Below are 24,062 nucleotides of genomic sequence, written 5' to 3' on the forward strand. Positions count from 1 at the left end.
AGAAAATAAATTCTCACAGGCGGTCTTACTCTGAATCCTATTCTGTACCCCTGAGAAACAATATTCTGAATCTAAGGATTTTGGACCGAATTGATCCAAACAACTTAGAAAAATCTTAATCTGCCCCTTACCAGCTAAACTGGAATAAGGGCCGCACCTTCATGCGGACTTGGGGGCTGACTTTGAACTCTTAAAAGGCTCAAATTTATTCCAATTTAAAGAAGGCTTCCACTTGGAAACATGTTCCTTGGGGAAGAGATAGGTTTCTGTTTCTTATTAAGAACGAGAAAACGATTAGAAGCTTAAAATTTACCCTTAGAACTTATTTTGAGGCAAAAAAACTCCCTTCCCCACAGTAACAGATGAAAGTAATGAATCCAACTGTGAACCAAATAATTTATTAACTTGGAAGGAAAAAAATAGAAATCTGGATTTAGAAATCATATCAGCATTCCAAGATTTAAGCCACAAAGCTCTTCTAGCTAAAATAGCTAAAGACATAGGCCCCTATTTAACAAAGGTCTTGCGGACCTGATCCGACAGTGAGGATCAGGTCCGCAAGACCTCGCTGAATGCGGAGAGCAATACGCTCTCCGTATTCAGCATTGCACCAGCAGCTCACAAGAGCTGCTGGTGCAATGCTGCCCCCTGCAGACTCGCGGCCAATCGTCCGCCAGCAGGGAGGTGTCAATCAACCCGATCATACACGATTGGGTTGAATTCATCGGGTTGATTGACACCTCCCTGCTGGCGGACGATTGACTGCTGTTTCTGGGGAGTCTGAAGACTCGCCAGAAAAACAGGCCGTCAAGCTCCTATCGGAGCTTGATAGATAGGCCCCAATGATTTAACATCAATTTTGATAATATCAAAAAATTGCATCACAAATGAAATTATTAGCATGTTGAATCAAGTTAACAATGCTAGACAAATCATGATCCGATACTTGTTGCGCTAAAGTTTCCAACCAAAAAGTTGAAGCAGCTACAACATCAGCCAAAGAAATTGCAGGCCTAAGAAAAGGACCTGAAAATAAATTAACTTTCCTTAGATAAGATGCAAGTTTCCTATCTAAAGGATCTTTAAAATAAATACTATTTTCCATAGGAATAGTAGTACGTTTAGCAAGAGTAGAGATAGCCCCATCAACTTTGGGGATCTTTCCCCAAACTCCAAGCTAACTGCTGGCAAAAGATACAATTTTTAAAACCTTAAAGAAGGAATAAAAGAAGTACCAGGCCTATTCCATTCCTTAGAAATCATATCAGAAATAGCATCAGGAACTGGAAAAACCTCTGAAATAACCACAGGAGGTTAATAAACAGAATTTAAATGTTTACTAGCTTTAAAATCAAGAGGACTAGTCTCCTCAATATCCAATATAATCAACATTTCTTCAACAAAGAACAAATGTACTCCATTTTAAATAAATAAGTAGATTTGTTAGTGTCAATATCTGATGAAGGATCTTCTGAATCAGATAGATCCTCATCAGAGAAGGATAATTCAGTATGTTGTCGGTCATTTGAAATTTCATCAACTTTATGAGAAGTTTAAAAAAGACCTTTACATTTATTAGAAGGCGGGATGGCAGACAAAGCCTTCTGAATTTAAATATACTTATAAATTCACAGGTATATCTTGTACATTAGATGTTAAAAGAATAGCAACAGGCAATGCATTATTACTGATGGACATATGCTCTGCATGTAAAAGTTTATCATGATAACTTATTACAAACCACAGCTGGAGATATAATCTCCATAACATTACAATAAATGTACTTAGCTTTGGTAGAACTGATATCAGTCAGCAGGATTCCAACAGTGTTTTCTGAGACAGGAACAGTTTGAGACATCTTGCAAAATGTAAGAGAAAAAAACAACAATATACATCAAAATGATAAATTTCCTTATTTGACAGTTTCAGGAATGGGAAAAAATGCAAACAGCATAGCCCTCTGACATAAAAAAAAGCCAGAGGCAAAGGAATGGGGTCTTAAATAATGAAAATATTTTGGCGCCAAGAATGACGCACCACAAACAGAAATATATTTTTTGGCGCCAAAAACGTCCGGAAACTAAACTACTAGCATCATAGAGACGCAACCTCGTGAAGAACTCAGCGCCAACTAAGATGACGGAAATGACAAATTTGCGTCAATGAACGTAAGTTTCGCGCCAAAAAAATCTTGCAGCCAAGAATGACGCAATACATTTTTGCATTTTGCGCCCTCGTGAGCCTAATACAGCCGCAATTTAAAAAAAAAAAAAAAAAAAAGAGTCAATTTGAAAGAGGACTAAACTAAAACATAAATTCTTAAAAATTAATTTCCCAGATATGAAACGGACAGTCTGCAAAAAAGGAAATATACTGAAACCTGAATCATGGCAAATTTAAGTACAATACATATATTTAGACTTTATATAAAGTGCCAAACCATAGCTGAGAGTGTCTTAAGTAAATGAAACATCCTTACCAAAAGACACCAATCCACATATAGCAGATAACCGTTTCAGTACTGGTTTGGCTATCAGTAGAGGTAATGGAATATGAGAGTATATCGTTGATCTGAAAAGGGAGGTAGGAGATGAATCTCTACGTCCGATAACAGAGAACCTATGAAATAGATCTCCCGTGAGGAAAACCATTGCATTCAATAGGTGATACTCCCTTCACATCCCTCTGACATTCACTGTACTCTGAGAGGAATCGGGCTTCAAAAAAGCTGAGAAGCGCATATCAATGTAGAAATCTTAGCACAAACTTACTTCACCACCTCCATAGGAGGCAAAGTTTGTAAAACTGAATTGTGGGTGTGGTGAGGGGTGTATTTATAGGCATTTTGAGGTTTGGGAAACTTTTCCCCTCCTGGTAGGATTGTATATCCCATACGTCACTAGCTCATGCCAATTACATGAAAGAAACAGTCAATTTTGAAGAAAACAGAATTTATGTTTACCTGATAAATTTCTTTCTCCTACGGTGTATCCGGTCCACGGCTTCATCCTTACTTGTGGGATATTCTCAATCCCTACAGGAAGTGGCAAAGAGAGCACACAGCAAAGCTGTCCATATAGCTCCCCTCAGGCTCTGCCCCCCCAGTCCATTCGACCGACGGTTAGGAGAAAAAGGAGAACCATAGGGTGCAGTGGTGACTGTAGTTTATAAAAATAAATTTAAACCTGACTAAAATGCCAGGGTGGGTCGTGGACCGGATACACCATAGGAGAAAGAAATTTATCAGGTAAACATAAAAATCTGTTTTCTCCCTACATTGGTGTATCCGGTCCACGGCTTCATCCTTACTTGTGGGAACCAATACCAAAGCTTTAGGGACACGGGATGAAGGGAGGGAAAAAGTCAGGTAACCTAAACGGAAGGCACCACTGCTTGCAAAACCCTTTCTCCCCAAAATAGCCTCCGAAGAAGCAAAAGTATCGAATTTGTAAAATTTGTCAAATGTATGCAGTGAAGACCAAGTCACTGCCTTACAGATCTGTTCAACAGAAACCTCATTCTTGAAAGCCCAAGTGGAAGCCACAGCTCTAGTAGAGTGAGCTGTAATTCGTTCAGGAGGCTGCCTTCCAGCAGTCTCATAAGCCCAACCGGATGATGCTTTTCAGCCAGAAAGACAGAGAGGTCGCAGTCGCCTTTTGACCTCTCCTCTTACCAGAATAGATGACAAACAAGGACGAAGTTTGTCTGAAATCTTTAGTTGCTTTTAGGTAAAACTTCAAAGCACGAACCACATCGAGATTGTGTAACAGACGTTCCTTGTTAGAAGCTGGGTTAGGACACAGAGAAGGAACAACTATTTCCTGGTTAATATTCTTATTGGAAACCACTTTTGGAAGAAAACCAGGTTTGGTACGTAAAACGACCTTATCTGTATGAAACACCAGATAGGGTGAATTACACTGCAAAGCAGACAATTCAGAAACTCTTCTAGCGGAAGAGATAGCAACCAAAAAAACAAAACTTTCCAAGATAGTAACTTAATATCTATGGAATGTAGAGGTTCAAACAGAACCCCCTGAAGAACTGAAAGAAACTAGATTTAGACTCCATGGAGGAGCCACAGGTCTGTAGACAGGCTTGATTCTGACTAAAGCCTGCACAAACTCCTGAACATCTGGCATTGCTGCCAGACGTTTGTGTAACAAAACAGACAGAGCTGATATCTGTCCTTTTAAGGAACTAAGCTGACAAACCCTTTCTCCAATCCTTCTGGAGAAAAGCTAAAATCCTTGGAATCCTAATCTTACTCCATGAGTAACCCTTGGATTCGCACCAACAAAGATATTTCCGCCATATCTTATGGTAAATGTCCTAGTGACAGGCTTTCTAGCCTGAATCAGGGTATCTATAACTGAATCCGAAAACCCACGCTTAGCTAGAATCAAGCGTTCAATCTTCAAGCAGTCAGTTGCAGAGAGACTAGGTTTGGATGTACGAATGGACCTTGAATTAGAAGGTCCTTCCACTCCTGGGATGTGAATTGCCGATAGATGGCAGGAGCGATCCTCTGCCCATTTGATGATCTTGGATACCTCTCTCATCGCCAGGGAACTCTTCGTTCCCCCCTGATGATTGAGTACGCTACAGTCGTCATGTTGTCCGACTGAAATCAGATGAATCTGCCTCCGCTAGTTGAGGCCATGCCTGGAGCGATTGAATATCGCTCTCAATTCCAATATGTTTATCGGGAGAAGAGATTCTTCCCGAGACCATAGACCCTGAGCCTTCAGGGACTCCCAGACCGCGCCCCCAGCCCAAAAGACTGGCGTCGGTCGGGACGATGATCCACTCCGGTCTGCGGAAACTCATTTCCTGAGACAGGTGATCTAGAGACAGCCACCAGAGGAGTGAGTCTCTGTTTTTTTGGTCCATTTGAATCTGGGGAGACAAGTCTGCATAATCCCCATTCCACTGTTTGAGCATGTATAGTTGCAATGGTCTTAAATGTATTCGAGCAAAAGGAACCACGTCCATTGCCGCAACCATTAGTCCTATTACCTCCATGCACTGTAGCTATGGAGGGCTGAGGAATGGATTGAAGAACTCGACAAGCATTTCAGAAGCTTTAACTTCCTGACCCCTGTCAGAAAGATCTTCATTTCTACGGAGTCTATTATTGTTCCCAGAAAGGGAACCCTTGTGGACGGGAACAGGGAACTTTTTTCTATGTTCACCTTCCACCCGTGAGATCTGAGAAAGGCTAAAACAATGTCTGTATGAGCCCTTACTTTGGGAAGGGACGACGCTTGTATTAGAATGTCGTCTAGGTAAGGTGCTACTGCAATGCGCCTCGGCCTTAGCACCGCTAGAAGGGACCCTAGCACCTTTGTGAAAATTCTGGGAGCAGTGGCTAAACCGAACGGAAGAGCCACGAACTGGTAATGTTTGTCCAGAAAGGCGAACCTCAGGAACTGATGGTGATCTTTGTGGATAGGAATATGCAGGTACGCATCCTTTAAGTCCACGGTAGTCATGTATTGACCCTCCTGGATCGTTGGTAAAATTGTCCGAATGGTTTCCATTTTGAATGATGGAACTCTGAGGAATTTGTTTAGAATTTTTAAGTCCAGAATTGGCCTGAAAGTTCCTTCTTTTTTGGGAACTACAAACAGGTTGAGTAAAAACCCAGTCCTTGTTCGCTGTTGGAACTGGGTGTATCACTCCCATCTTTAATAGGTCTTCTACGCAACGTAAGAAATGCCTGTCTCTTTATCTGGTCTAAAGATAAGCGAGACATGTGGAAACCTTCCCCTTGGAGGAAGGTCCTTGAACTCTAGAAGATACCCCTGAGAAACAATTTCTAGTGCCCAGGGGTCCGGAACATCTCTTGCCCAAGCCTGAGCAAAGAGAGAAAGTCTGCCCCCTACTAGATCCGGTCCCGGATCGGGGGCTACCCCTTCATGCTGTCTTGGTAGCAGCAGCAGGCTTCTTGGCCTGTTTGCCCTTGTTCCAGCCTTGCAATGGCTTCCATGCTGGTTTGGGCTGGGATGCGTTACCCTCTTGCCTAGTGGCTGTAGAGGTGGAAGTCGGTCCGTTCCTGAAATTGCGAAAGGAACGAAAATTAGACTTATTTTTAGCCTTGAAAGGTCTATCCTGTGGAAGGGCATGGCCCTTTCCCCCCAGTGATATCTGAAATAATTTCCTTCAACTCTGGCCCAAATAGGGTCTTACCCTTGAAAGGAATATTAAGTAATTTTGTTTTGGACGACACATCCGCCGACCAAGACTTTAACCAAAGCACTCTGCGCGCCACAATTGCAAAACCAGAATTTTTCGCCGCTAATTTAGCTAACTGGAATCTGTAATGAAAGAATTAGCCAACTTCAGGGCTTGAATTCTGTCCATGACTTCATCATAAGAAGTCTCCTTTTTGGAGCGAGTTTTCTAGTTCCTCAAACCAAAAATCCGCTGCAGTGGTTACAGGAATAATGCAAGAAATTGGTTGAAGAAGAAAACCCTGTTGAACAAAGATTTTCTTAAGTAAACCTTCTAATTTTTTATCCATAGGATCTTTGAAAGCGCAACTGTCTTCTATTGGTATAGTCGTGCGCTTAGCTAGCGTTGAAACTGCCCCTCTACCTTAGGGACCGTCTGCCATGTGTCCCTTCTAGGGTCAACAATTGGGAACATTTTCTTAAATATAGGAGGGGGAACAAGGGTACACATGGCTTCTCCCACTCCTTAGTCACGATATCCGCCACCCTCTTAGGTATCGGAAATGCATTAGTGTGTACTGGGACCTCTAAGAATTTGTCCATTTTACACAATTTTTCAGGGATCACCAAAGGATCACAATCATCAAGTGTAGCTAGGACCTCCTTAAGTAGGGCGCGGAGGTTTTCTAGCTTAAATTTAAATGCTATGGCAACAGGCTCTGCCTGCTGAGAAACTTTCCCTGTGTCAGAAATTTCTCCCTCAGACAGGCCCTCCCTCACCGCCAAGTCAGATTGATGTGAGGGCACTACAGATAAATTATCCTCTGCGTCAGCTTGCTCATTTTCTGTGTTTAAAACTGAGCAATCACGCTTCCTAGGAAAAGCTGGCAGTTTGGATAAAAATGCTGAGAGAGAATTATCCATTACTGCCGCTAACTGTTGCATAGTAATCGCAATTGGTGCGTTAGATGTACTGGGCATCGCTTGCGCGGGCATAGCTGGTGTCGACACAGAAGGGGAGGATAGCGAGCTATCTTCACACCCTTCAGCTAAAGAATCATCTTGGGCTATATCTTTAAGTGTAATTGTACGGTCCTTAAGCTGTTTGGACGCTATAGCACATTTCACACATAAATTTAATGGGGGAACCACCTTGGCCTTTGAACATAGAGAACATAGGCTATCTGAAGGTTCAGACATGTTTAACAGACTTAAAAGTAACTTCAATGCAATAAAATTTATTTTTGACAAAAACGTTACTATCTCTTTAAATATAAAAGTGCAAACTTTATTACTGAAACATCAAAAACACATCCGATTTTTATGAAATTTTCACCACAGTGTCATAATGCTTTGAAAAGGTTGCACACAAATTTTCAGACCAATTAACCCCTTAATGCCCAAACCGGAGCTAATAACAGCAGTTAACCGGTTAACACACTACAGTACTCTGCCACAGCTTGCCCTGTGGCTTTTACCTTCCTTAGGGTTATTTTGGTAAGAATATAAGCCTCCCTGGAGCCCTTCCTGATGCCTCCGGACTCCCCACGTGAAGCTGCATGAACTGGCTAGTCAAAACAAGTGCACAATTAAGGCGCGAAAATGAGGCTTCCTTCCTCTGCATACTAGAGTGGAGGGGCCTTTCTGACTAGATTAGGTGTCCAACTAAGTGCCAGGCGCAAATTAATCCCCAAAAGTGTTTTAAGTTGATAAAAAAACACCTATTTAAGTTGAAAACTTGCTTAAAAGCAATCGATTAGCCCACAATAGTGTCAACCAGCATAAGCCCTTAAAATAAGCCATCCTTTTATTGCTGAATCTAATAACAATGGCTTACCTATCCCAGAGGGAATTTCTGACAGTCTTCTAGCATTACTGGGTCTTGTTAGAAAAATGACTGATCATACCTGAAGCAGTTAAGCCTGCAAACTGTTCCCCCCAACTGATGTTATCTGGTTTCAACAGTCCTGCGTGGGAACAGCAATGGATTTTAGTTACTGGTGCTAAATTCATAGTCCTCTTAGCAGAAATCTTCTTCACTTTCTGCTGCAGAGTAAATAGTACAAGCCGGCACTATTTTAAAATAACAAACTCTTGATAGAAGAAATAAAAAACTACAACTAACAACACATACTCTTTACCACCCCCGGGGAGATGCTACTAGTTAGAGCGGCAAAGAGAATGACTGGGGGGCGGAGCCTGAGGGGGAGCTATATGGACAGCTTTGCTGTGTGCTCTCTTTGCCACTTTCCTGTAGGGATTGAGAATATCCCACAAGTAAGGATGAAGCCGTGGACCGGATACACAATGTAGGAGAAAAGACTATACCCCAGGTAAGAAAAAATAATTTCCTAAATATGTTTTCCCAATTTTGAAACTGATAGTCTGCAAAAGGAAATATACATAAACCTGACTCATAGCAAATATAAGTACAATACATATATTTAGAACTTTATATTAATACATAAAGTGCCAAACCATAGCTGAGAGTGTCTTAAATAATGAAAAAAATACTTACCGAAAGACACACATCCACATATAGCAGATAGCCAAACCAGTACTGAAACAGTAACAGCAGAGGTAATGGAATATGAGAGTATATCGTCGATATGAAAAGGGAGGTAGGAGATGAATCTCTAAAACCGATAACAGAGAACCTATGAAAAGATTTCCCACAAGGAAAACCATAGAATCAATAGGTGATACTCCCTTTACATCCCTCTGACATTCACTGTACTCTGAGAGGAATCGGGAATCAAAATGCTGAGAAGCGCATATCACAGAAGAAAATCAAGCACAAACTTACTTCACCACCTCCATAGGGAGGCAAAGTTTGTAAGAACTGAATTGTGGGTGTGGTGAGGGGTGTATTTATAGGCATTTTGAGGTTTGGGAAACTTTTCCCCTCCTGGTAGGATTGTATATCCCATACATTACTAGCTCATGGACTCTTGCCAATTACATGAAAGAAATAATGTTATTGTTTTAGTAAAATAAAAATATTTCTATTGTTATTATTAATGTAATCATTTTACTCCTTCCAATAAAGTACAGGTGAAAAGTTGATCAAATATGAATAATTAACCAATTAAACTGGAGATAGTTCACCTCTAAATAATTTCAATTATTTAAATGATCTATCTATGCATATCTAATAACCAATTTAGTAATGGTCTGGTATAACTGGAAAAAATATATTCTGAAAACATATTATTCTAAAAATAAAAACCATGATTTAAATCAGTCTTACAGACTAGTGATTTAAATAATTTTAATTTAAATCAAATCCACCCTGGGGTCACCTCAAACACTTGAGGTGTAAAAGGGCCCTCAAACAACTCTAAAACTGTGTGCCTCATGGGGGTCAGATGCAGTCATCATCAGCACTTGGTATTGTGTGGGTAACAACTACATGCCACCCCCTGCACTTAGGAGGTTAAACTCTGATTTATTTTAATATGAATTTTCTGATGCCTAATAAGAGTTTGTTTCAGAGTAAAACATTTCCCACAGTCAGAACATGAAAATGCTTTCTCCCCTGTATGAATTTTGTGATGCATAATGAGATTTGATTTCTGACTAAAACATTTCCCACAGTCAGAACAAGAAAATGCTTTCTCCCCTGTATGAACTTTCTGATGCCTAATAAGATCTGATTTCTGAGTAAAACATTTCCCACAATCAGAACATGAAAAGCCTTTTTCTCCTGTATGACTTTTCTGGTGAGCAACAAGAATGTTTTTACAGTTAAAACATTTCCTACATATAGGACAAGAAAATTGCTTTTCTCCTGTATGAATTTTTAAATGTTTAAGAAGATGTGATTTCTTAAGAAAATATTTCCCACATTCAGAACATAAATTTCCCATGTGGCTTCTTTGATTTTGAAGAAGATGTAAAGAAGCATCTGCACTGATCATGACTAGGATTATTGCAGTTTGTGAATTCACCTGTCAATAAGAAACACAATGGGAGTAATGTTATTAATTACATAATTACTTTATCATGAGAACAAATAAACTGTTCTGAATTAGTCAGCCCCCTACACTTGTAGTAGGTGCTGTGACAACTAGACCCTTTCCCAGCTTCCATGCTAAGGCTTAAGGACAGTTTACTGGACATTAGGGACTATTTCTAAGAATTCACACTTTGGTAGAAAAACAACATTAATTTCAATATAGACTGACTAACGTATATAGTCCTTTTCAAATTGTGTTCACAGACACTTTTAGTAATACAATTATTTTAGCCCATAAACTAATCTTTATAACTACTGCTCATGTGATTGTAGTTAAAACAAGGATGACTATAGAAGAACAAAACAAATAAAATGGCCCCAGGTGGTGTAGTAAATCTAAACAATATATAAAATCTTCCTCAGAGAGAAGAATCTCACTCACGTGTCAACTACACCTTCTGGGATAAGCAGCAAGCCAGCCAACTGTGTTACTCAGGCAATTCTGTTATACCATATAGATGAGGAGGATTATTCAGCTGAAAACGTTTAAAGACCCAAATACAGCTAAACCAAAAGGATATCAACTTGTGACAAATCTCTAAAATAACATCAAACCACCACAGTTATTTGTTTACTTACAAACGGCTAAGAGCGTTTACATCACAGGAAAGAGGATTAATATGCAACATAAAGGACCATTAAATACAATTGCATAATTAACAAATGCATAATAAAAAGACAAGACAATGTCACCTACTCTGAATTTCAAATAAGCAGTAAAAAAATTTCTGTCAAATTTTTCCGCCTCCCTTTATCATGTGACAGACATCAGCCAATCATAGACTAGAATACATATACCATGTGAGCTTGTGCACATGCTCAGTAGGAGCTTGTTCCCCATAAAGTGTATATATAAAAAGACTGCAAAATTTGATAATGGAAGTAAATTAGCAAGTATCATAAAACTGAATGCTCTTTCTAAATTATAAAAGTTTATTTGAGTGTCCCTTTAAATAATTATTGCTGATGCGCACAAAATATTTAGTTTTAGTTTTTTTTTTGGCATTTATGCCATATATTCTGTACTTGTAATGAAGACCAGATTATAATTTTAGATAAAAAGGTAATATATAATATGTAAAAAGGAAATGTATTCTTACCTGATAATTTTTTTTTTCTTTTACGATACGATGAGTCCACGGATTTCATCCTTACTTGTGGGATATCACCTCCTGGTCAGCAGGAGGAGACAAAGAGCACCACAGCAGAGCTGAATATATAGCTCCTCCCTTCCCTCCCACTCCAGTCATTCGACCGAAGTTAGGAAGAGAAAGGAAAAGCCAAGGTGCAGAGGTGACTGAAGTTTAACACAATTAAAGACCTGTCGTACAAAAACAGGGTGGGCCATGGACTCATCGTATCGTAAAAGAAACAAATTTATCAGGTAAGAATAAATTTCCTTTTCTTTTACAAGATACGAGTCCACGGATTTCATCCTTACTTGTGGGATACAACACCAAAGCTATAGTACACGGATGAAACAGGAGGGACATGACAGGGAACCTAAATGGAAGGCACTACTGCTTGAAGAACTTTCCTCCCAAAAACAGCCTCAGACGAGGCAAAAGTATCGAATTTGTAAAATTTGGAAAAAGTGTGAAGAGACGACCAAGTTGCAGCTTTGCAAATCTGTTCAACAGAAGCATAATTTTTGAATGCCCATGAGGAAGCCACAGCCCTAGTGGAATGAGCCGTAATTCGTTCAGGAGGCTGCTGTCCAGCAGTCTCATACGCATAACGGATGATACTCTTCAGCCAAAAAGAAAGAGAGGTAGCTGTAGCTTTCTGAACCATACGTTTCCCAGAAAAAACAACAAATAATGAAGATGATTGACGAAAATCCTTAGTCGCTTGTAAGTAGAACTTCAAGGCATGGACCACGTCCAAATAATGTAACAGACGCTCCTTCTTAGAAGAAGGATTAGGACACAATGAAGGAACAACAATTTCCTGATTAATATTTTTGTTAGAAACAACCTTAGGGAAAAAAACAGGTTTGGTACGCAACACTACCTTATCGGAATGAAAAATAAAATAAGGAGAATCTTATTGTAATGCCGAAAGCTCAGATACTCTGCGAGCAGAAGAAATAGCAACCAAAAATAAAACTTTCCAAGATAATAACTTAATATCTATGGAATACATAGGTTCAAACGGAACCCCTTGAAGAAGATTAAGAACTAAATTCAAACTCCAAGGAGGAGCAATTGGTCTAAACAAAGGCCTGATTCTAGTCAGATCCAAACAATGCCTATCCTAGCAAGATTCCCTTTGTTTGTTTCTGATTCTAGTCAGAGCCTGAAAAAAGGATTGAACATCCGGAACATCTGCCAGACGTTTGTGTAGCAAAATAGACAAAGCAGAAATCTGTCCCTTTAAGGAACTTGCCGACAACCCTTTCTCCAATGCTTCTTGGAGAAAAGACAAAATCCTGGGAATCCTATCCCTACTCCATGAGTAGCCCTTGGATTCGCACCAATAAAGATATTTACGCCATATCTTATGGTAAATCTTTCTAATAACAGGTTTACGTGCCTGAATCAAAGTATCAATGAACGAATCAGAGAACCCACGCTTAGATAAAATCAAGCGTTCAATCTCCAAGCCGTTAGCTGCAGAGAAACTAGATTCGGATGATGGAAGGGTCCCTGAATTAGAAGGTCTTTCCTCAATGGAAGCGTCCACAGTGGCTGAGAGGACATGTCCACCAGATCGGCATACCAAGTCCTGCGAGGCCACGCCGGAGCAATGAGGATCACCGAAGCCCTCTCCTGTTTGACTCGAGCAATCACCCGGGGAAGGAGAGCAAATGGAGGGAACACATAAGCTAGGCTGAACGACCAAGTGTCAGGGTGCCAGGAATCAGACTGAGACAAGAAGTGCAAAAATAATCACACCTTTATTAATAGCAAAAAATAATAAAAAGACCACAAGTCAAATAAGCCAGGAGTCAAAACCAGAGCTGGTAGTCAGACGAGCCGAGTCAGGAGCCAAAGTGAATAGTCAGACGAGCCGGAATCAGGAACAAGGAAAACAGCAGAGTCAGGAACAAGCCAGGGATCAGGAACCAGGAAGGACGTCAGGCAGCCAGGTAAAACACAGGAGCTCTCACAAACAGGTCTGAGACAACACAAAGGCAAAGCATACTGAACAGAGGCCCTTTAAATAATAAGTGATGACATCACAATTCTGAGACTGCATCCTGTCTCACATGGATGATGCACAACAGTCTGGCCATAAAAAGAAGTGCAGGCAATGAGCAGCATCCCCCACAATGCACCAAGTCAGGAAGAGAGGTGAGTAAAATGGCTTCCAGGAGCACATGGCAAACACACCAGGGAAAAAACCCTGACAGTACCCTCCCCTCAACGACCCCTCCCCCGCGGGAGGACAAAAGGCTTATTGGGGAAACGGGCATGGAAGGCACGGAGGAGGGCAGGAGCATGAACATTAGAGGAGGGAACCCAAGAACGCTCCTCCGGACCGTAGCCCCTCCAGTGAACCAAATACTGTACACGGCCCCTGGACATACGAGAGTCAATAATGCTGCTGACCTCATACTCCTCATGGTTGTCAACAAGGATAGGACAGGGACGAGGCAACACAGTGGTAAACCGATTAAAACCAATGGTTTCAAGAGGGAGACATGAAAAACATTGGAGATGCGCATAGCAGGAGGAAGGTCAAGAGTATAGGCCACAGGAATAACCCGTCGGAGTATTCAAAAAGGACCAACATAACGGGGAGTCAATTTATTGGAAGGCACACGACGGCTCAAGTTGCCGGAGGACAGCCAAACTCTCTCACCAACCTGGTAGGAAGGTGCGGGGAGACGCCTACGATCAGCCTGGAACTTTTGGCGCTGCATAGAACGATGAAGGCAATCCTTAATCTGCACCCACGTGGAACGGAGTTGCCAGAGATGCTCCTCCAAAGCCGGAATACCCTGAGACATGAATGAATCGGGCAACAAGGATGGTTGAAACCCATAATTCGCCATGAACGGGGATAACTTGGAGGAAGCATTAATAGCACTATTACGAGCAAACTCTGCCCAAGGTAACAGTTCAGACCAATTATTGTGGTGATCTGAGACATAGCAATGGAGGAACTGTTCCAGAGCTTGATTAGACCGTTCCACAGCCCCATTGGATTGAGGGTGATATGCCGAGGAGAAGGAAAGCTGGATCCCCATTTGAGCACAAAAGGAACGCCAAAATCTGGAGACAAACTGGCTACCCCGGTCCGACACTATCTCCTTGGGTAACCAATGTAAACGGAAGACCTCCTGAGCAAAAATTGAAGCAAGCTCCTGCGCGGTAGGCAGCTTCATCAAGGGAATGCAATGTGACATTTTAGAAAAACGGTCAACCACCATAAGGATAACAGTATTGCCATTGGAAACAGGGAGCTCGACAATGAAGTCCATGGAAAGATGTGTCAAAGGACGCTCACCATTATTCAACAATAGGTTGAAGAAGACCCACAGGAAGACGTCGAGGAGTCTTATTCTGTGCACAAACTGAGCAGGAGGCAACATACGCAGCAACATCAGAACGAAGACCTGGCCACCAGAATTGTCGAGTGACAGACCAAATCATTTGGTTCTTGCCTGGGTGACCTGCGGCTTTAGGATAGGGGTAAGTGTGCAAAAGTTTAGTTCAAAGATTCTCAGGAACAAAACACTTACCACTAGGTTTCTCAGGAGGTGAATTGGTTTGTGCAGCCAGGATCTCCTCCCCCAAGGGAGAAGTCAAATTAGTACGTATGGTAGCCAAAATATGGTCAGGAGGTATAACAGTAGTAGGTACAGACTCCTCCTTGGACAGAGGCGAAAATTGTCGAGAGAGGGCATCAGCCCTAACATTCTTACTACCAGGCAGGTAGGAGACCACATAATTAAACTGAGACAAAAATAGCGCCCATCTGGCCTGTCGGGGTGACAAAAGTTTTGCTTCAGATAGATAAGTTAAATTCTTGTGGTCAGTAAGAATGAGCACTGGCACTCTAGTACCCTCGAGAAGATGCCTCCATTCCTTAAGTGCCAAAATTATAGCCAGTAATTCCCTGTCGCCAATTTCATAATTGCACTCCGCTGGAGACAATTTCCTAGAGAAGAAACCACACGGATGCAAAGAACTGTCAGGCATAGGACGTTGAGACAAGAGGGCACCTACTCCAGTCTCAGACGCATCGACCTCAAGAACGAAAGGCAGGACAGGGTTAGGATGAGCCAGAACTGGAGCGGCAGCAAAGGCAGTCTTAAGACTATCAAAGGCCTTAATGGCAGTAGGTGACCAATGGAGTGGATCATTCTCTTTACGGGTCATGTCTGTTATAGGTTTGACCAAGGAAGAAAAGTTTATTAAAAACTTTCTATAGTAATTGGCGAACCCCAAAAAACGTTGAATAGACCGAAGACCAACTGGGCGAGGCCACTGCAGAACTGCAGATAACTTGTCAGGATCCATGGAGAACCCTGCAACAGAGATAACATAACCTAGGAAGTCTGATGGAACTTACATTTCTCGAGTTTACAAAACAGGCCATTCTCACGTAGTCTCTGAAGTACCCGTGTAACATCAGAACGATGATCTTCAAGTGTGGGTGAGTGTATGAGGATGTCGTCTAAGTACACACTGTTGCAACATATCTCGTAGGACATCATTAATACATTCCTGGAAAACAGCAGGAGCATTACATAGACCAAAGGGCATTACAAGATACTCATAATGCCTGCTCCTGGTGTTAAATGCTGTTTTCCATTCATGGCCCTCCTTAATCCTAACGAGATTGTATGCTCCTCTCAAATCAAGTTTAGTAAACACTGTAGCTCCCTTGAGGCGGTCAAAGAGTTCCGTAATAAGCGGAATAGGGTAAACATTCTTAATGGTAAGACGATAAAGACCCCTATAATCGATACATGGTCTTAACTCGCCATCCTTTTTCTTCACAAAGAAGAAGCCAGCCCCTGCAGGAGAGCAGGATTTGCGGATGATCCCCCGCGACAGAGCATCGGCAACATACTCCTCCATAGCACAATTCTCTGCAACAGACAGAGGGTACATCCGGCCCTGAGGAGGAATGGCTCCGGGTTGCAGGTCTATGGCACAATCGTAAGACCGGTGAGGAGGCAACGTACAGGCACGCACCTTGTCAAACACGTCTAGGAACTCTCGGTACTCCTCTGGCAATTGAGATACCGAAGAAGTGCAAGAGACTTTAACTGGTTTCCGAAGACAAGTGGAAATACATTGCGGGGACCACGACAAAATTTTGGACCTGCGCCAGTCGAGACTGGGATTGTGCTTTTGGAGCCAAGGATAACCCAGAACAACCGGAAAATGCGGAGAGTTTATCACCTGGAACTAGAGGATTTCAAAATGGAGAGCCCCAACAGCCATGGACAACGGAGCAGTTTCTTGAGTAACGAGTGCGGGCTGAAGGGGCCTGCCATCAAAGGCCTCAATAGCAAGCGGAACGGACCGAGGCAAAACAGGAATGGAGTGCTTTGATACAAAAGCACTGTCAATGAAATAGCCCGCAGCACCGGAGTCAACAAGAGCCTGAGTGACTATGGAGGAGTCCACCAAGGAAAGGACAACCGTGACCAAAGGTTTCTCCTTAAGTGGTTCCGGGGATGAGGATAAACCACCCAAGTTCTGCCCCCGACAGGACCTTAGGTGTGAGCGTTTCCCGGCCGTGTAGGACAAGACTTCAAAAGGTGGCCCTGTAACCCACAATAGAAGCAGAGCCCCTCCCTCCACCTAAAGGCCCTCTCCGCCGCGGAGAGACGCGCGAATCCTAGCTGCATCGGCTCAGCAGTACCTGGTGACTCGGGACCAGGAGGCATGGGAGGAGAGGGAGGCATGGGTGGGAACGAACACGTAGGAGAAAATGGAACAGGAGGCTTCCGCAAGTGCTCCTTGAAAGAGGGCCTCTCTCCGAGTCTGATGTCAATTAGGATCAAAAAAGACACCAATGCCTCGAGATCCTCTGGTAAATCTCTGGCAGCAACTTCGTCTTTGATCGCATCAGAGAGCCCATGAAAGAAGGCGGCAACAAGGGCTTCATTGTTCCAACCTACCTCTGCGGCAAGTGTACGGAACTCAATAGCATACTGAGCAACAGATCTTGTACCTTGCTGAATGGACATGAGTCGTTTAGCAGCAGAGGAAGAGCGAGCCGGAACATCAAATACCCTTCAAAAGGAGGCCACAAATTCAGGGTAATTTGAAATCACAGGTTTATTAGTCTCCCACAAGGGATTAGCCCAGGCAAGAGCTGTGTTAGTGAGTAACAAGATGAGAAATTCCACCTTAGCTCTGTCAGAGGGAAACGCCTGAGGTAACATCTCAAAGTAAATGCCCACCTGGTTCAAAAACCCTCTGCACTGAATAGGATCGCCTCCATATCGCTGAGGTAGAGGTGCAGAACCGGACATGCTCCTGGTAGGCATAGGTGCAGCAGCGGTAACAGGAGCAGCCATAACTTGCGGGACACTTTGGTCCAAATGTGCAGTGCGAGTCAGCAGGGTTTGCAAGGCTAGTGCAAATTGATCCAAGCGGTGATCCTGTTCATCCATCCTGGAAATGATGCAGGTAAAGGTGGATTATTAGCACCATCAGGATTCATGGCCTTTGCGTAATGTCAGGGTGCCAGGAATCAGACTGAGACGAGAAGTGCAAAAATAATCACACCTTTATTAATAGCAAAAAATAATAAAAAGTCCACAAGTCAAATAACAAGCCAGGAGTCAAAACCAGAGCTGGTAGTCAGACGAGCCGAGTCAGGAGTCAAAGCGAATAGTCAGACGAGTCGGAATCAGGAACAAGGAAAACAGCAGAGTCAGGAACAAGAAAGGGATCAGGAACCAGGAAGGACGTCAGGCAGCCAGGTAAAACACAGGAGCTCTCACAAACAGGTCTGACACAACGCAAAGGCAAAGCATACTGAACAGAGGCCCTTTAAATAATAAGTGATGACATCACAATTCTGAGACTGCATCCTGTCTTACATGGATGATGCACAACAGTCTGGCCATAAAAGGAAGTGCAGGCAATGAGCAGCATCCCCCACAATGCACCAAGTCAGGAAGAGAGGTGAGTAAAATGGCTGCCAGCAGCACATGGCAAACACAACAGGGAAAAAATCCCTGACACCAAGGCACTGCCAAGGCATCTATCAGTTCGGCCTGGGGATCCCTGGACCCTTATCTCGGAAGCTTGGCATTCTGACGAGATGCCATAAGATCCAACTCCGGCCTGCCCCACCTGAGAATCAGGTTGGCAAATACCTCCGGATGGAGTTCCCATTACCCCGGATGAAAAGTCTGCCTGCTCAGAAAATCTGCTTCACAGCTTTCCACTGCTGGGATGTAGATTGCCGACAGATAACAAGAGTGAGCCTCCGCCCACTGAATTATCTTGGCTACTTCTGTCATCGCTAAGGAACTCCTTGTACCTCCCTGATGATTGATGTAAGCTACAGTCGTGATGTTGTCCGACTGGAATCTGATGAATTTGGCCGAAGCCAACTGAGGCCAAGCCTGAAGCGCATTGAATATTGCTCTCAACTCTAGAATATTGATGGGAAGTAGAGACTCCGATCAAGTCCACACACCCTGAGCCCTCAGGGAGTTCCAGACTGCTCCCCATCCTATCAGGCTGGCGTCCATTGTCACTATCACCCATGAGGGTCTGCGGAAGCATGTCCCTTGGGACAGATGATCCGGCGACAACCACCATAGAAGAGAGTCCATTGTCTCCTGATCTAGATGAGACAAATTTGCATAATTTCCATTCCATTGTCTGAGCATGCTCAGTTGTAGAGGTCTGAGATGAAAACGAGCAAACGGAATGATGTCCATTGCCGCTACCATCAATCCAATGGCCTCCATGCACTGAGCCACTGACGGCCGAGGATTGGACTGAAGGGATCGGCAGGTATCCAGAATCTTTAACGTCCGTCAAAAAGATCTTCATGGACAGAGAATCGATTAGAGTTCCCAAGAAAGGAACCCTTGTTTGTGGAACTAGCGAACTCTTTTCCAGATTTACGTTCTACCCGTGAGTCCTCAGAAAGGACAGAACAATGTCGGTATGAGACTTTGCCAGTTTATAAGACGATGCCTGGATCAGAATATCATCCAGATAAGGCGCCACTGCAATGCCCCACAGTCTTAGAACCGCCAGCAGAGACCCCAGAACCTTTGTGAAAATTCTGGGTGCCGTGGCCAGACCAAAAGGGCCACAAACTGAAAATGTTTGTCCAGAAAGGCAAACCTCAGGAACTTGTGATGAACTCTGTGGATAGGAACATGAAGATATGCATCCTTTAGATCCACAGTAATCATATATTGACCCTCCTGGATCAATGGAAGAATGGTCCGAATAGTTTCCATCTTGAAGGATGGAACTCTGAGAAACTTGTTTAGACTTTTGAGATCTAAAATGGGTCGGAACGTTCCCTCCTTTTTGGGAACAACAAACAGATAGGAATAAAACCCCTGTCCCTGTATAGGAACGGGACATATTACTCCCATGGAAAAGGTCTCCTACACAACGTAAGAACGCCTCTCTTTTTATCTGGTCGACAGATAATCGAGAAAGAAGGAACCTTCCCCTGGGGGAAGAATTTCTGAACTCCAACTGATACCCCTGAGACACAATTTCTAGTGTCCAAGGATCCTGAACATCTCTTATCCAAGCCTGGACAAAGTGAGAAAGTCTGCCCCCTACTAGATCCGGTCCCGGATCGGGGGCCGACCCTTCATGCTGACTTGGTAGCAGCAGCTGGCTTCTTGGGTTGTTTACCTTTGTTCCAAGACTGGTTGGGTCTCCAAGTGGACTTAGCTTGTGAATAATTCCCTTCCTGTTTAGCGGAAGAGGGAGAGGGAACTCCCTTGAAATTTCAAAAGGAACAAAAAATTACTCTGTCGCCCTCTCTGTTTGGACTTTTTATCCTGAGGGAGGAGGTGACCCTTGCCTCCCGTGATGTCAGAAATAATCTCCTTTAAGTCAGGCCTGAACCGGGTCTTCCCCTTGTAAGGAATAGCCAAAAGCTTTGATTTAGATGACACATCCGCAGACCAAGATTTTAACCATAAGGCTCTGCGTGCTAAGATGGAAAATCCTGAACTCTTAGCCGCCAATTTGGTAATCTGAAAGGAAGCATCAGTAATAAAATAATTAGCTAACTTAAGAGCTTTAATTCTATCCTGTATTTCTTTCAAAGAAGTCTCAGTTTTAAGAGACTATTCTAAGGCATCAAACCAAAAAGCAGCCGCAGTCGTGACTGTAACAATGCAGGTCGCCGGTTGCAATAGCAACCCCTGAAGAACATAGATCTTTTTGAGGAGACCCTCCAACTTCTTATCCATAGGGTCTTTGAAGGCACAACTATCCTCGATAGGAATAGTAGTTAATTTAGCAAAGGTGGAAACAGCTCCCTCCACCTTAGGGATCGTCTGCCAAGAATCCCAAATGGCGTCAGCTATAGGGTACATTTTCTTGAAAACAGGAGAAGGGGAGAATGGAATAGCAATAATTTCCAAAGTTCTCTTAGGAACTGGGAAAACGTCAGAATAAGAAGGGACCTATAAATATCTGTCCATCTTACTCAATTTCTCTGGAGGGACCACAATTGAATCACAGTTGTCCAGAGTCACCAAAACCTCCCGGAGTAAAAGGCGGAGGTGTTCAAGCTTAAACCTGAAAGACATCACATCCAAATCTGTCAGGGGGTTTACACTTCCTGAGTCAGAAAGTTCCCCCTCGGACAGAGCCTCCATACCCCCCAACTCAGAGCCCTGGGAGGGTACATCGGAAATCACCATCAAAGCATCAGAAGTCGCATGGACCACATGGGCCTCTTTCCTACTGCGTTTGCCTTGCAGTACTGGCAAAGCAGATAACGCCTCTGAAAGAGTAGATGACATAACTGCAGCAATATCCTGCAGAGTGAACACAGCAGACGCAGTTGAAGAACAAGGCGTCGCCTGAGCGAGTGGTAATGGTTGTGATGCTTGGGGAGACAGTTGCGGCATACTCTGAACCTCCTCAGTAGAATCCTGAGAAGCATCCGCTTTTGACAAACTTTTATTAAAGAAAATTTGCTCTCTAAACTGTAATGTCCTCTAAGTGCATGAGGGACAATAATGATTGTGGAAATGATAACATACTCTGAAAAATATAACAAAAAAACAGCCTGATGTAACTGTTGATAATCTACTGAAAAAAACAGGGGGACTGATCCCAAAGCGTTTTTGAACACACCTCTTATTTATTTTATATCAAATCAGTGTATCCCAAAGCGTTTGGTAATAAACCCTTTTTTGTATTTTATTTGACATCAAATCAGTGTATCCCAAAGCGTTTGGTAATAAACCCTTATTTATGTTTTACATCAAATCAGTGAATCCCAAAGCGTTTGGTTGAAAAATAAACTTAAGCACCAGTGCACCTTGCCCCAGCTCTGCTGCGGCGCCTACCTGCCCCCACGACACACTTACACAGACTGCAAACTCCCGGATGCTTAAGACCGCCTGCTCTAACTACAACCAGGCGGTCTCAGTAAGCGTCTGGGAACAACGTCCTCTGCAGAGCTCCATCTGAATAAAGTGCACAGCTTCTAGACGCATCCGGTCTGAAGCGCGCAAAAACTAACCCCGCCCCTCGTGGGCGGCAATCAGTGAGAGGACCTCCGGCAAAGAAACGATGGCTGGGAAGAAAAAACAAGTGACCGCACCTAGATTCCTTTCTGAATCTAAGACCGCTTGCTCAGTACTGCTCACAGCAGCTAAAACACATTGCCCCTAGTAAAACAATGAACACCAGTAAAACAATGAACACATTCATTAAGGAGCCTCTTAGCTCTGGAATCAATCCCCAGTGTCAAACAGCCTCTGAAATAAAAGTAGCGTCACAGTAGGAGCCTGAGTTCTCATAAATAGCCCCACTATGTGACTCTTGTAGCCAGTACTTTAAAATCTCCTTGAAATACAGTACCACAAGTGTTAGGAATTGTTAGCATGACTAGCGCCATCTTGTTCTTGGCCGCCATTTTGTCTTAGGCATCCATCTTGTCTTTATTATAGCAGTTATTATGTAGTGAGAAATATGCTGATATTAGTAAGAATTGTAGTAGTTTTATTGGCCTTGTAAATGTTCCTGGCAAGGTGCCTGGAAGTCCGTTATCTAGGTAAGATGGACAAACGAGCTGAACTATGCGCCCAGATGTATTTTCGCTACTATTATAAGAAACACTCCTTCATACTCCTATTTCTCTCCTATATTTCAATAAGCTTCTTTTGTTCATGAAATATGGAATGATATGACGCGGCCATAACGTGTCATCATGTTAACCCCATATGCTGTATCTGTCGCCTATAAGACATGCTTTGTATCTTTCAATAAACAGAATATTTTTAGATCATTGCTGCGTGGTCTGAATTCTATTCTCGTGGATATCCTCATCAAATACATTCATTTCCATCTAATAAGGTGTGTTCCAGGCCAAGCCCTGACTGACACGGTCCCCCTCTGAAAACAACAACAACATCTTACAATTCTGGTGTCAGCTTGTGGGATTCGCACTGGGCAAGTAGATGAGTGTTTTTTACTCTACTTTCCCTCTGTGAATCTGAACCTAAATTTATTTTTGGTAATAGGTGTTGGTTATATAGGATAAAGGGTTAAAGGGGATCCTGCAGTAGAAGCAGGGTTTTGCAGAGGTTTTCAGACCTGCCGGCAGTTGTGATAATCCCCTTCAGGCGGGTTTAAAGTCCTGTGCTGGTTTAGACAGGTATTGCAGTCCTGTCTGGTGAAGCGCGCAAGATAAAAGCATGCATTTGATGGGAGGTTCTTAGTCCCCCGGGCAAGTTGGCATCGCTGTGTTAGGGTGAGTGACTCTCACCTGTGTTGAAGTATCCTTATACATGTCCTAAAGTAGATTTTTTTTGTTACCTATCTCTGGATCTGAATTTGATGCTATGCTTTGCTTGCTTGCTTTTAATTGCTATATGATTGTATTGTGCTGTGCTTAAGAATATTAAAGTAATTGCTGCTATTATTGTGTTGTGGAAATGGGGTCTGCTCATAGATAATACTGCACAGAGAAGATTACATATTTAATGTCTACAAAAGGGTTAACAGTTTCTGTTAAGGACAGAAACATTTCAGGCAGAGACATCCACTCGAGAAAGGGAGGGGGGGTCATAAAAACTGTCAGTAAGCACTGCTGTGTAGATTCAAAGAGAAAACTCTGTGTTAAAGAATGTTGAGGGCATAGAAGGGGGGCCACCGAGCGCACACACAGATCACATATTCAGAGAACAGAGAAAAAAAACTGTTACAGAAGCTCCGCTGTATGCGTGTTTGCAGTAATGAAAAGGAGATTTTGTATATTTGATGTGTAGTGTGTGATGGTCTGTCGGTTTTCACTTTGTCTGGTATGACGTGTAAAAGATTTACAGAGAATGTATTATTTTGTTTGAAAATTATTGTCTCAATCGGCTGGGAAAATGGCCATTTCCTGCAGATTCAAGCACTTTTAAATACATTTTAAATTTGGTGGAAAGTTAATCTTATTGTATTTTTATATGTCTTTGGTATGTTATGAAATATGTTTTCCTGAGAAGGAAAGAAAAAAAATGGAGTGAATTTCTGGTATGCGAGATGAGCTTGTGTGTGTGTGTGTGTGTGTATCGCTGTAAAAATGAACTTGGTGCATTTTTCTTTCTGTATGGTAATTATTTAGGCTAGTTTATTTTGCTAAGAAAGCAAATGTTGTAATGAGGTATTTTGTAGTGTTATTGTTATAACTTTATTTTAAAGTCATAAGCATGTTTTTAAGTATGTGTGTTATTA

At 42.6% G+C, this 24,062-nt stretch overlaps 1 protein-coding gene across 1 annotated transcript in view; it reads right to left on the reverse strand.

Moving 5' to 3' along the window:
- Nucleotides 1-10,097: 10,097 nt before the first annotated feature.
- The window catches only part of LOC128657057 (uncharacterized), a 112,020-nt gene continuing 98,055 nt past the window's right edge, over nucleotides 10,098-24,062 (reverse strand). Inside the window, exons 10-11 of the mRNA XM_053711283.1 lie at nucleotides 10,577-10,636; nucleotides 10,098-10,126 (exon numbers count right to left, since the gene is read on the reverse strand). Of these exons, the coding sequence (XP_053567258.1) occupies nucleotides 10,623-10,636 (14 nt within the window). The 3' untranslated portion in view covers nucleotides 10,098-10,126; nucleotides 10,577-10,622. The remainder of the gene's footprint in view (nucleotides 10,127-10,576; nucleotides 10,637-24,062) is intronic.

The sequence above is a fragment of the Bombina bombina genome, chromosome 4, assembly GCF_027579735.1.
Source record: "Bombina bombina isolate aBomBom1 chromosome 4, aBomBom1.pri, whole genome shotgun sequence".
In the NCBI taxonomy this organism is placed as follows: Eukaryota; Metazoa; Chordata; class Amphibia; order Anura; family Bombinatoridae; genus Bombina; species Bombina bombina.